At 38.1% G+C, this 13,016-nt stretch overlaps 1 protein-coding gene across 2 annotated transcripts; it reads right to left on the bottom strand.

The window, feature by feature from the left end:
• Nucleotides 1–12: 12 nt before the first annotated feature.
• On the bottom strand, nucleotides 13–12,165 carry Phlpp (PH domain leucine-rich repeat protein phosphatase). 2 transcript variants are annotated; one of them, XM_076136245.1, is made up of 7 exons: nucleotides 11,579–12,165; nucleotides 11,293–11,486; nucleotides 9,312–9,550; nucleotides 4,243–4,354; nucleotides 3,882–4,004; nucleotides 2,585–2,738; nucleotides 13–2,429 (listed from the first exon to the last, which is right to left on the bottom strand). In XM_076136245.1, the coding sequence occupies exons 1-7, from the start codon at nucleotides 12,102–12,104 to the stop codon at nucleotides 79–81; spliced, it is 3,699 nt and encodes a 1,232-aa protein (XP_075992360.1). In that variant the 5' UTR covers nucleotides 12,105–12,165; the 3' UTR covers nucleotides 13–78. The 2 variants fall into 2 exon arrangements, with proteins under 2 accessions (XP_075992360.1, XP_075992361.1); XM_076136246.1 differs by lacking the exons at nucleotides 11,293–11,486; nucleotides 11,579–12,165 and adding an exon at nucleotides 9,978–10,570.
• Nucleotides 12,166–13,016: the final 851 nt, after the last annotated feature.

Genomic DNA, 13,016 nt, shown 5'->3' with positions numbered 1-13,016 from the left:
TAATTGTACATGTAATTACAATAAAGTTTTATTTACAACATATAACTATTAGTACTATGCTATCATCTCTTCCCGATTTTATAACTCCGTGGTGGCCACGCCCCAGTACTGTTGCATGCGACCTTCCAGATCTAAAGAGTCTTGAGTCGATTTCTCCTGTATCACAGCAAAGTCATACTCTAAGTGATAGGGCATGAGCCTCTGTAATGAACCAAAGTAAGCAGCGTTTGGACCACCGTTGGGTAATCTACCGGATCCAAAACGGAAATCTGGCTTTAACGCTGTACCGAACGATCTTGCACTGCCGAAATGTTTGGACAAGAATGGTACGCCTTTGGACTGCTTCCCAGCCAAATGTAGCTGAGGGCTGCTACCTGACAAACCTTTTAAATTTCTTAGGGTGCTGACATTAGATTGGATTCCCTTCGATAAGTTATCTAATTCCTTGTCGAACAACATTTGTGTGTTCTGTTCAAGCATGTATTCCCAACATTTGAATTGTTCTTCTGGGTTACCGCTGTCTTCGTTTCTAGTGTCATCTTCCTTATCTTCTTCGACTCGCACTCGTATCGCTCTCGCCACACCACCTCTACAGCTTCGCCGTTCAGACGCCTTGGCTTGTGACCGTACACTTGCGTAATGCTGATGACTTACTGCTTCACTGGGTGGACGATCACTCTGTCCACTCGGCGACGAACGATCGCTACTCGGTTTTGAAGGCGTCACTGAATGACAGCACGGCTCTAATCTCGAACAGCAGCAATCAGACCTACATACCGACTTATTACTATTAATCGTTTGCCGTAACTCCCGCATAAGTAAATCGACATCTGACCGCGTCGCGTCGAAACGGATTATCAACACGGATATGCAGTCTTCAGCGCCGTAGCTTTGAGCCAAATCTTGTAACCTCTTGGCCGCTAAAACGGGATTACGCTCAGCTCTAACTTCTGATACTGCAGTTTCCATACTGACAGCGTTCCAGAATTTTCCATTTCCTAGTATTAAAAATTCATCGTCTTCTTTAATAACAGTCTGTATGACGTCAGGATCTGGTACAGTATTCGGATATCGAGAAGAATACCCGAGGCGTTTGTTATTTTCGATACCTAAACTTAATGGTCCATTTCGTCTGCTTAAAACAGCTTTTGTATCTCCAACGTTAGCGAGTCTCAGACTGTATTTTCTAGTGGCGTGACCAAATCCGTTTTCTGATGCAGTTATTGGAGACAAATGACACATGATTAAACAAGCTCCTTTTTTCTGACCCTTTTCTTTTAATTCTCTATGAGCGGATAAAACGACATATTTCATATATTCGGTAACAGTCTCTTTTATAGATTTTTCTTCAAGCAACAAACCGGGTATACATGTTTGTAAAACTTTTGGCACCTCCATATCAGTTTCTCCATCTATGATGGCAAATAAACCTTCCTTGTTACAAAATGAGGGAAGACGAATTTGTGCACAACAAAGTTGCAAAGATTTATTGGGGCATTCAGAAAAACCTGTAGTCCAAGGTGTAGTCCCGTTTAATTCTTCGTGATAGCCGCTTTTTTGTGTCCACGGTAAGGAATGTCGACCAGTTACATCGACCAGACTTAGAGGACGTTGACACCTATAGGCGCTGAATTGCGATGGATCAACTTGCAGTTTTTTGTTGCATGATATATCTAAGAATTTTAATTGTTTAGGTGCGAGAAGTCGTAAATCAATACTGTCTAATTCATTATGCGCGAAATCTAATATTTTTACAGATGCACTGCACGCAAACATGGGAACTGAGCGCAATCGGTTCGAATGCGCTCTTACAACTCTGATATTGTTTAGTTGGGGTAAGGTTTCAGGTAATCTCGAAAGGCAGTTCCCAGACAGAACGAGTTCCTCAATGTCAGGCCAGAAGTTAATGCAAGCTTCTGGTAATACGGTAAGGCAGTTGTATGCAATGTGTAAGATCTTTAACCCTCTAAATGCTATGATGACATCTGCTACTTCATCTGTTAAACAGTTAGCTGATAAGTATAGGCGTTCTAAACAATGTGAAGATGGGCCTCTCGCGTGTGGTAAACGGCTCAGTCGATTGTTTGTTAGATTTAAAACGCAAAGTCTGTCACATACTGAGAAAAAGTTTTCTGGTAAAGATTGTATACAGTTGTCGTGAAGTAGTAATTCTCTTAACGGTGATCGTAGTCTAGGCATCGATGGTATGCTGGAGATCTTATTATGGGCAAGATGTAGGCTGCTGAGACTGGAAAGTTCACTGCAGAATAAATGTTCCGGGAGCGACGTTAGTTGGTTGTTACTGGCGTGAAGTGTAGTGAGGTCAGAACATCCGCTGAGCCATTGTGGCAGCGAAGTCAATTTGTTGTGAGACACATCTATCTCTACTAAGTTTATTGGTGGTACTGTTGTCGTTAGGGTTTCCAGTTCTGAAAAGGAAAACGAAAGTGCTTAGCAGAAAACACAACACTAAATAGGAACAACATTTTGTAGGAGTTGTCACTACTTTTACGCTATATCATATTAAGTAATGAATGAAGGGTATTCAATACACCTGACACCATAAAGTGTGATGAAAACTTACGGTTGTGCGGGGCTCTGAGAGTCCTCAGCATAGCTCCGTGAAGCGCGAGGTGTTGCAATGTGTTGTGCGCCGCGTACAGCTCGCGCAGACCGCGCAGTGCTGACACCACCAGCACCTCCACGCTGTTGTGTGACACGTCCAGGGACACCAGGTGCTGGAACCATAATATTATGGACATAAGGACTACTACTTTAAAGTTTGCAATGAAAATTATTTACAGAATACATGTGCTAGATAGAGGGTCCAATTAATATGTGAGTAAGTAGTTAAAATTTTAAACGTCCAAGAGTCAAGTATGCCAAGTGGAACCGTTTTCCGGCGGTTTGAAATATTCCTGCAAAGTGTTCATTCAAAAAGTTTTCTTGTGTTCGTATTCACCATTTTAAATAAGTAAAGAGCCCAACAATACATGAATTATCTCAAAAATGCGTAGTTACAACTGCGACTACTATCATCTTGAATAAGCAAAATTTGCTTCTTCATTTGTTAATTAGTTTTATTCAAATATATAAATTTTTCAGTATAATTATAACGGCAATTTCTAAATATTCAGCAGTCCAACTTAAATTGTTATAAGCAATTATTTAGATATAATCTACTGGAGCACGGTCATGGCCTTATACCGACCGGACATCCCGCACTAACGTTTATTTTTGTTTTACCAACTCGATAACAACAGTATTTTAAGAATAAGGTCAGTTATTAAAACCTCACTTACTTATACGAAATTTTACAGATTAAAAAAAGAGCACACGTTTGAAATATTCCTGATTCATTTTATGTATAACCAATGTTTACGACACTTATCCTCGGTTTCTGAGGTACATGTAGAGGTAGTTTATCTATTCAATAGCGTTTAAACTTATACAAAAAAACGCTATTGAATAGATAAACTACCGTTAAATGTACTCAGAAACCAGGGGTTAGTAGTGAGATAAGCATTGATCTGATAATTTAAAAAAATCATCTTGTAAATCTGATTAGAAGACTTTTGTAAATCTTATTTGAAAACTATTATGCTACTAGATTTTGCTCGCGACTTCGTTCGGATGGTTTAGTGACTTAAGACAGAAATTCCATGCAAACATTCACAGCAACTCTTTTTACCCCTTTTTTTCGCGATTAAAAGTAGGTAAAGCCTATGTTCTTTTATTAAGGTAAGCTCTCTATAAAATTTAATTACCTCTAAAATAGGTTCAAAGCATAACATACAGACAGAGTTACTTTCATATTGAAAACTGTTTTTAGGCAAGAAGGGTTTATTGTTTACACAAAGTGTTTATGATGGCAAACTTACTTCATAGTTTCCAAGTATGATGCTCCCTTTCAGCTTGTTGTGTCGTAAATCTACGGTGGTGAGAGGAGCGCGATACTCCGACTTGTTTTCTTCGTCCGGTGTCATTGGTGCTGAGTTGTTTTTCTGGAACATTCGAAACGAAAATGTCAATACAATTTCCACTACTGTTGTACCCAGGGATATATTCCAAAACTCATTATCTACCTGACCTGTAGGTATAATCCTCGTAATTTATTAAAACTGATTCCTAGATGCTTGTTATTTCGTGATTCTTTCTAATATTTTTTTTATAAAACAATACTTTATTTATATACTTTAATGAAGTATAAAAAAATGTGTAATTGCACACGAGTTCACTTACTCCGAAACTTGTGATAAGATTCCGCGAGGCCACCAAAGTTCTGAGACGTGGCAGTCGTAGCACACAGTCTAGAGTTCTTAGCTCGTTGTCGCTCACTTGAAGCTCTTCCAATCTGGAAATTACAACAAATTATGAAACATTAATTACACAAAACAGCTTCAGACAATTCTTCAACGGGACATGTTAAGCGAAGGTCCTGATTAATTAATGTAGAGCTAATTGCGAGGACGGTCGGTAGATTAACAGTAAACGAACTATTTATTTTATTTATATTTTAGTATCTTGGGACATACACAGATCGGCGATATTTTGCAAGAAAGTCATATGTGTAGTACAGTTATTCGTTATCGGCGATACTCTATGACAAGCTGACTCTATGACAATATTCTAAGGATCATACTAATGGCGTTCTTTAGGCTCTGCCTACAGAAATAGCGTGATTTTAAATATGCATGTAAGTTATATCTTGTGCTAAAATCTTTTGCAACTACAATATAATTATCTGCATACAATGTCACATATACGAAGAGTTCAATGAAACTACATACTCGTTATTCATTATGCAGATTCATCTTAGATACGGAGCCAGCTAGACAATTTGTTTTTGTCTTTCAACCACGTAACTGAAGATTGTATCAAAACTTCACGGATGGCATAGCCGGGTTAGTACCTGCTACCTATCGTACTTTATACTGTTTATGTCTTGCAATATTGCATCAACGGCAAGATTATAATGATGAACAATTGTACAAAATGATTCTTGTTATTTTGCATTGTAATAATAGAGATACAAAAAAGGTACGTAAAGTACATTGTTTGTGAGGATAAAATTGAAAACACCGTAGTATTTTCTTAGTAGTAGTAAAATTGCGCGTTTATTTCAAACCGTGTTTGACCTAAAAATTTCGATTTTTAAATAATACTATTTATATTTATATAAATACATAAGCAGCGCATCATTTTTTACTTTCCAGTTCGTAAGCCAAAGGTTTCATTTATAATTTTAAAGCTCATTACAATATCAAATGAATTGCATAAGTTTATACAACAATAGATTTTCACTATTTCGCAGCTGTTTAGTCGAGACGGCTCGCATACTTATGTGTGGCCCATAACGTCAAAAACCGTGACCAATGCAATTAAAAGCTTTTTTTTACAATTAATTCTTGTTAATATTTTTCGAGTTACTTACTCATAAGTAGCACTATGTTTGGAAAGTCATTGTTAGGTGTGACTTTAATTACTATTTAAATAGGAACTTCCTTATAGAGATTAGTAATAAAGTGCCTACGGTAGTCACGTAAAATTATGCTAAAAAACGGTCGGATAATTAATTTTCCAAAATTAAACAATTATAATATCACCTGTTAAAACTAATAGAGTTACCTAACTTATTATCTATAGATATTCTGGTTTCAATAATCATATTCATCAGAATCAAATGAGACCATATCTTCTAAGTTCTAAATTGGATGGTTCTCCTATGAAATTCTAGGTAATTTGATACTCGACAGCAAGCCAAGCATCCAAAGCTCTTTGCTTAGCACTTAGTAGGCAACTAATTTAAATGTCATTTGTCAAACCGTCAACCAACGTCTTGTATTTTTTTTTCAGCAAAGAAAGTCAAATAAAGTAGCTGTAACCTGAAGCATTACGGCACGAATAAGTTACATGGTTCTTAGCTTCTCAGACATTTCTTATTAAGCGATTACCATGGTGCGATTGTCATCAGACGGCGATACGGTGACGAGTGACGACATATGGAGCAACGAGAGCGAGAACAAGTGTTAATTGTCGGGTAAACAATTATGATGTGTTTTCATACAAGTTCATAGCTGTTGGCCGACATTATAAGGACTTTGTTACGGTAGCTTCTACTAACGGTGTTTAAGAAAATAACTTGTTATTACTTTTTCGTCACCACAATGTTTACGTTTTGACGCGCACGGTCTGCATTACTATAATTGTGTTTAACTGGGTTAATATTTGTGCTTTAAACTATAACTTTGAGTAAAGACTCACCGGTTTTAGTGTTATATTATAAAGATGTATCGTAACTGTAGAAAAATGTAGACGACCACATTAAAATTTCACATTCACTGTAGCACCATTTATGCATTATAAAATCAAAGTCTTTAAATGGGAATCTAATTTTGTGTGCTCTAAAATAACTAGTATTTTGATTTTTTTAATAATGTAAGTAATAAAAACAAATAATGCTTCTGCTGTAAGTGTAAGTGTGTGGAAGACTGACCGCGGCGAGTGCGGCCGCGCCGCCCCACTGACCACGCGCTGTAGCAACAAGACGCAATGGCTCCACCATCTATGTTACATGCAAGCATTGTTGTGTTCTATCTCTATCAATGAATCTATACCTTAAGTACGAAACATTCATCATGTTACTACATACGTTTTTCCTTTCATCGTTCATCACGCTTTGTTTAAGTTTCGTCATCGACAATGGCCAGTAAAGTGAATACGTACCTACTATTATTTTCCAGGAAATAATTTTGCTTTAGCCTGTAGCATGCTATTAACGGAACTTTCTAGTGTACTCTATTAATTATACTTTACGCCAAGAATATCCACTTATCAATTAATCGCATGATACTAAAACAGTTTTAATAATCACGTGTTTGCAAAAGATTTTCAATTTTTTTCAGCAAGCAGTTTCATGTGATGACCGAATTAACATATCAAACAATCATGAATTCGAACTTTAAAAGCACCAAGAATAAAATAACCAGTAGGATTAAAATAATATAGGTGCCAGTACAATGTAACATAAATTATCATGGCAACAATACACGTATTTTAAAACGCCATTATCGTCCTACAAATGACTTTAATTGCGAATACAAAACGTAAATAAACGGAATGTTTATTACAGTAGAATGTACGGAAACGGTAAAGGACGAATAAATTCTTCAAATGACTCACAAACATTGTACGATACGATCAAATAATTGTTATTAACCACTTGTTTCTTAACCTTACCTCGAATATTAGATGTTTCGATAATATTTATAATTGTACATCATCAGCCTAGCCTTTCTTCCAACTATTAGATCGGGGAAAAAGTCTTTTCGCATTATAGTATGTATGAACTTGTAATAAAATCTTTTCTCTACACAAAAAAGCTCGATATTTGTATACTTCACGAGCTCACTGAAAGAAACCTAATGAACCGTGTACTCATTTGTGATTCTTGAAGTCAAAGAGATTTTATTACAAGTTCATACATACTATAACGCGAAAAGACTTATTCCCCGACCTAAGATGTTGGAGCCGGCTTCCAGTCTCCCCGGATGCAGCTGAATACCAATATTTTCCATGGAGCGACTTTACTACTATCGGACCTTCACAACCCGTTACCTGGGTTATAACGCAATTATTACATCTTATGATATAGGTACCTAACGATGGGTAGATTAAGAAAGGATGTACCTATAACGTAAGTGCGTAGAAACATTGATTGAGGTGGAGAGCTTCTAGAACTATCCCACGAAGGCTACGAGTGCCGTACCTTTCCAATTTGTAAAGCAAATGCACTGATACATTACACATCTACACGAAGTATTTTCTGTTCAAAGGCTTCCCGAGAAATTATCTTTCCTTGAATATCACTAGGTAGGTTTAAGAAAAGATATAAAGTACTAAAATTCGTCACGTGACACTAAATGATTAAGAAGAGAAATAAATATTTGTACGTGTTTCAAAATTGTGGTACCTACCTACTTAATATATAAATGACTTTTCTTATTGAAAAACGAAAACCTATCTACAAAGCTTATTGACAATAGGTCGAAGATGAGATGTATTTTTATAGAATTGTGCTAAAGATACTTTAACATTCTTAGTCAAATAATGACGAATATTGTAATGTTTTCATTTTGAAGCCAAATAATATAAAATATTGATTGCTAAAATGAGTATGGTATATAGATTAGCTAACAGGGGTTGCGCGGGCGGCGAAGCAAAGTGAACGTAACGTGCACGGTCCGGCGCGCAGATGTAGATAGCTTTACCCCCCACTTCTCCCCCCTCCCTCGATGAGTCTCGTACGCAAGCACTCACTTAAAAAAATTAGCACACAACGGAAACGCCATCCGTGTCTTACACTAACATACTTGTATTATGTTGACTGTTAACTTAAGCAAGTTGTGTACAATAAAGTACTTAATAGCCCAGTGAGATAAAATCTATAGTTTAGATACTATTGGTAACTAATTCTTATGTTTTATACGGAACTTTCTCGAATTATTTTTATTGGACTCAACTATACTATTCTACGTCTAATCTAGAGTAGACAAAACGTAACCTGGACAAAAGACAAATCCTAATTAACACAAAGGTAAAGCACGTGTGTACGTATATTTAGTTCAAGAAACATTATAAAGTTAATAATTTTCGCCAATGCAATTTTATTTAGTCGCGATATTCTAAAAGCAAAAGTAACTTTACAACCAGCATTGTAAAGAAATGAATAAAGAGCGAATGTTGTTCCTTTTTGAAACAAAGTACAAGTACAAACATCGAAACAACAGACTGAAGGCTAAGATTCAACTGAGAGGTGGCGAGAAAGCCACGCTTGGCTGATCGTGGCTTACTGAATGGAACTGGTAATGTTTGTGAGCCCATACGAGCGCACTATATCATGATACAGTCGAACGATATCAAAATGATTTCGTTTAGACAACTGATCCCATTGTTATTGACGACAACTGCCGCGAGATTTACTTTCGAAAGAATCTTTAGGATCTAGGCTTTCTATCCGAAGTTTACTATACACGATACGTTTCTAATATTATCATCGAACACTAACCGTCCACCTTATATGGTTTATAGCAATATTAATAACTTAAGTAAAGCTACTATCAGATGTAGTTGCAATTCTATAGGGAAAGCTTTTTCCTGTTGGTCGCTACACAGAACGTGTTTAAGTTAATCGAAACGCCTTCTTACATTAAACAGCTTAGATATCACTCTTATAAGCAATCGATATACTTTATACCGCACTTTATCTACCAGGTACATCTTCAATGGCTGGAAACAAAAACTGTACTTACTGTGATAGCTGACATATTTCTGGTGGAAGCTCCTGAATTCTGTTATCACTAATATCCAAGTGTGTGAGGGACTGCAGGGTCCAGGCTTGCGGTGGCAGCGTGGTGAGGGCATTGCTTCGCAGACGTAACACTCGTACTGTGAATGCGCCGGATGCATGCTGCGCCAGTGCCGCTCCCAGGGATGCTCGTCCTCCACCGCTTAGGTCCACGACATTCGGCGGCTGCGTACTTTGTGTTCCCTAGCAACAAATAATATTGTACAATTTCGATGAGATTAATCTATGGTTTCAATTGTTGTGTTATCGGAAATGCCCTATCAGTCAGGATTAAAAAGAAAACTTAAGCCCTAATACACAAAATCCCCGATGAAACTTTGTAGATGGTTGTTAATATACTACGAAGGGGTACTTATAGACGTATATACTGACAAACTCAATTACTTATATATGCTATATATACTTATATATACTGCCCAAGTACCTGCTTACCTGTATCTATAACAGGTAAGTAGGAACTTGGGCAGTTTTGCAACCTTTCTCGGTGATAATCAACACTCCGCGACAGCTGTAAGAGTGCATGGTGTATCTCCGTGAGTGGCTGTAGATACCACCACATATAAGATAGGTAGTCTATATCTAATAATAACACAATAGATGTCAAACAAACCGAAAGTTCACATTTTTCCTTGAGTGTGTTAGGCTCCAAGCTGTCCAGGAATACATCGTCGTTATGAGTTTGTGCGAACACATCCAAACTATCGACCTCGTCGTCTTCACACTTCATTGTTTTTCTTTCTACCATCACAATTATCTAGCACTCACTCACTACACAAATATTATAAACGTCGGAAGAGTCGTAGCAAACGTATTGTTGTCGTTATATCAAATGACATTTTAAAAGTAACAGCAGTAAGACAGTGTTCGCCTGTCTCGGTGTGTAACCACGGTGGGGCCGACGAACTCCTCAGAGCATTGTTATTCCCAAAGACTACAGAATAACTCCTGCACAGTTCATTATTCCGTTCACGTCTATGTTGCTTGCATAAATGGCGTTTTGTCCTTGATTAACACCGATTTCTTAAAACTCACATATTTGCCATTATTGGTATGTGATAGGAATATGTTCGGTTCGATTTGATTTGGTTGTTTGGGAAACTGATATTGTTAAAAAATGTAGCGTTGCAGAAGTAACGAAAGCGAATTCTCGTAAACAAATAATAGTAAGTGCGAGCACTTCGAGTGACTTGTTGGTTGTGGCGCATCATGGTGCGCGCAGGCCGCTATCACCGGCGCGGGCGCATGCGCACTCTCAACATCTCAACCGTGACATTTCTTTCAGGGCGATGTGAACATCACTTTTAATTAACACACTTTTCACACATATCCATCAAAATATCTAACAAACTCTCTTACATGTACAAACACTATCTTTTAAATTAATCAGATTCCATTAAAAGTGCCTTGTAATGTTTAACTGCAATTTCTTTAAACCCGTATGAATATAATTTTTTTAAATCACTCATTCGTAATCATTAGTAAAACCAAATCTAGTAAATGGGTAATATTGAACCCACATTATATTATTATTTCAAATAGAGATGTAACACACAACCCTAAAAGATTGAAAGACAAATTAAATTGCACATTGAAATGTCAAGGGTTTGATAAGCTTTGAAATTTCTAGTAATTTTCCGCTATTGAGTTGACGGTTCGTTAGTTTGAGAAGTGTACCGGAATCAAAATCCTCGATCATCTGCTAAGAGCTCATATCTGCACGCCGTAGAGCGAGCGACGGAACTAAACATAAAACTACGTAAGTTTTGCTCCAATTACAATGCTTAAACTAATGCTCACCGACCGTTGTAAACCAATTTGACTCAACATTCTTAAACGTATTTTAAACTGATTAGTTTTTACACGTGTTAGCCACACATAGTTATTTACTCTACAAAGCTTATGAAAGTTAGCTATGTGTGTCTTACCTTCTTCAACCAGCAGAACCACATATTTCTCTCCCAAATAGTGCCGAATCCGAGAAAGAGGTGACTCATACTGTTATCTCCAGCAACAGAGTTGCCTTGACAACGCGGCTTTACGCATAGGACCAGTCTTTGAGCTTTCGGTTGACACAACTCAATACTGCCGCCACTTAGTTCGACCAATTCCCAAGAAGTTCCTGAAACAGTCCATTGATAGCGCTAGTAACAGAATATCTAACCGCCATGTAACCATTATGCATATTCCGTCTTTTTAAACATATAAACATACCATAGGAATGTAGTCTTGAACCTATCACATAGGCTGGCCGAGGCTTCCATTGTGGAAAGACATGTCCCTTCAGCACGTGTACAGTTCCAGAGTGGAGGACTCCTCCAGAGAGTGGCGCCGGTCCCGCGCACCATCTTAAAGAGTGTCGCAGCTCAGGGTCTACTGCCATCCGTAACCTTCGAGATTCCGACTTCCATCCACATGTTGCCAAATATTGCTCCTGAATTCGCAGCGGAAACTCATCCAGTTCAAGTCTTCTTGAGTTATTCCCACCAATTTGGAGCCAAAGCGACAACTCGTCATTGAAGCCAAGGTTTTTGTTTACTTCTTCCACAGTGGTGTTCAACGCGACCTTGACGAGTTTGCTTGGCGCATCGACAGCGAAGGGTTCGAGACCCTCGAAGACCCGGATCCAGCCGTATTCGTTGTTCGCTCTAGGCTTGAAGCCGCGAGTGGAGGCGAGGCGGCGGAGCGACTTGCGCGGCACGTGAGGCGACGAGGCGTGCAGGCCGTCGTCGCAGACCATGGCGAGCCGTCGGGCGGCAGGTGGTCGCGAGGTGCGGACGTCGGCGGCGCAATGCCCGCGCGCCGGACTCCGCGCCCGCCGCTGCATTACAATTGGGTCGGACTCGTGGTGGGGGTGGGAAACATGTTGCTCGGTCAGTCGGGAACACGGCTGAATACAAATCGATGCCAATAAAATTCATGATATGTGCTCATCTTCACTTCTACTCATGTTTACATTAAATGGTATCTAAGAGACTCCATATAAGTTCTAGTCATCATCCATCAAAACAAAACCAAGTCCTCTTATTTTAATTATATCCAAGTCATGGTTCTTGTTGTGTATAATTTCGATGTCACATTAATTTCTTTCATAGTAGCATGTTCATGACCCTGAATAAGTATATATATACATATGGTTGCCACTTATAAAATACTTACATAAGCGTAACATGTCATAAAAATTTAATTCAAGGACTATACTGTTATTTAGTTTTGACAAAAACACGGCAATACGAAGGGACGTAGTGGCATCGTGAATGGTTCCGCGCCAACAACCACCCCACCTGTTGACTCACCTGCCGCTCAAGAGAGCTATGGAACCCTCACCCAAAATACTGCTCTAGCGGAAAACGGGAATCAATGGGAATACTCTACTATAATAGAAATAAGTAATTATTAAATGTCAACCCTTCATTGAAATTTATTACTATATCCTGTGTAGTTTTTTTTAGGTTGGTAAAATTATTCTACATATTATTATGATAGCACATTTGGTTCACGGTCTTTAATAGAAATCGATTTAAACAAAACGATAAATTGGCACCGTGAATTTGGCCAAGATAATAAAAACGTGAGCTCTACATGATACGATCTTTGCGATTTAATCAACGAATTTCTACAGTGAAGTCAAAATACTAAAACTAACTAAACC

This window comes from Anticarsia gemmatalis, chromosome 3 (genome assembly GCF_050436995.1).
Source record: "Anticarsia gemmatalis isolate Benzon Research Colony breed Stoneville strain chromosome 3, ilAntGemm2 primary, whole genome shotgun sequence".
Taxonomy (NCBI): Eukaryota; Metazoa; Arthropoda; class Insecta; order Lepidoptera; family Erebidae; genus Anticarsia; species Anticarsia gemmatalis.
This window is presented reverse-complemented; position numbering and strand designations above follow the sequence as displayed.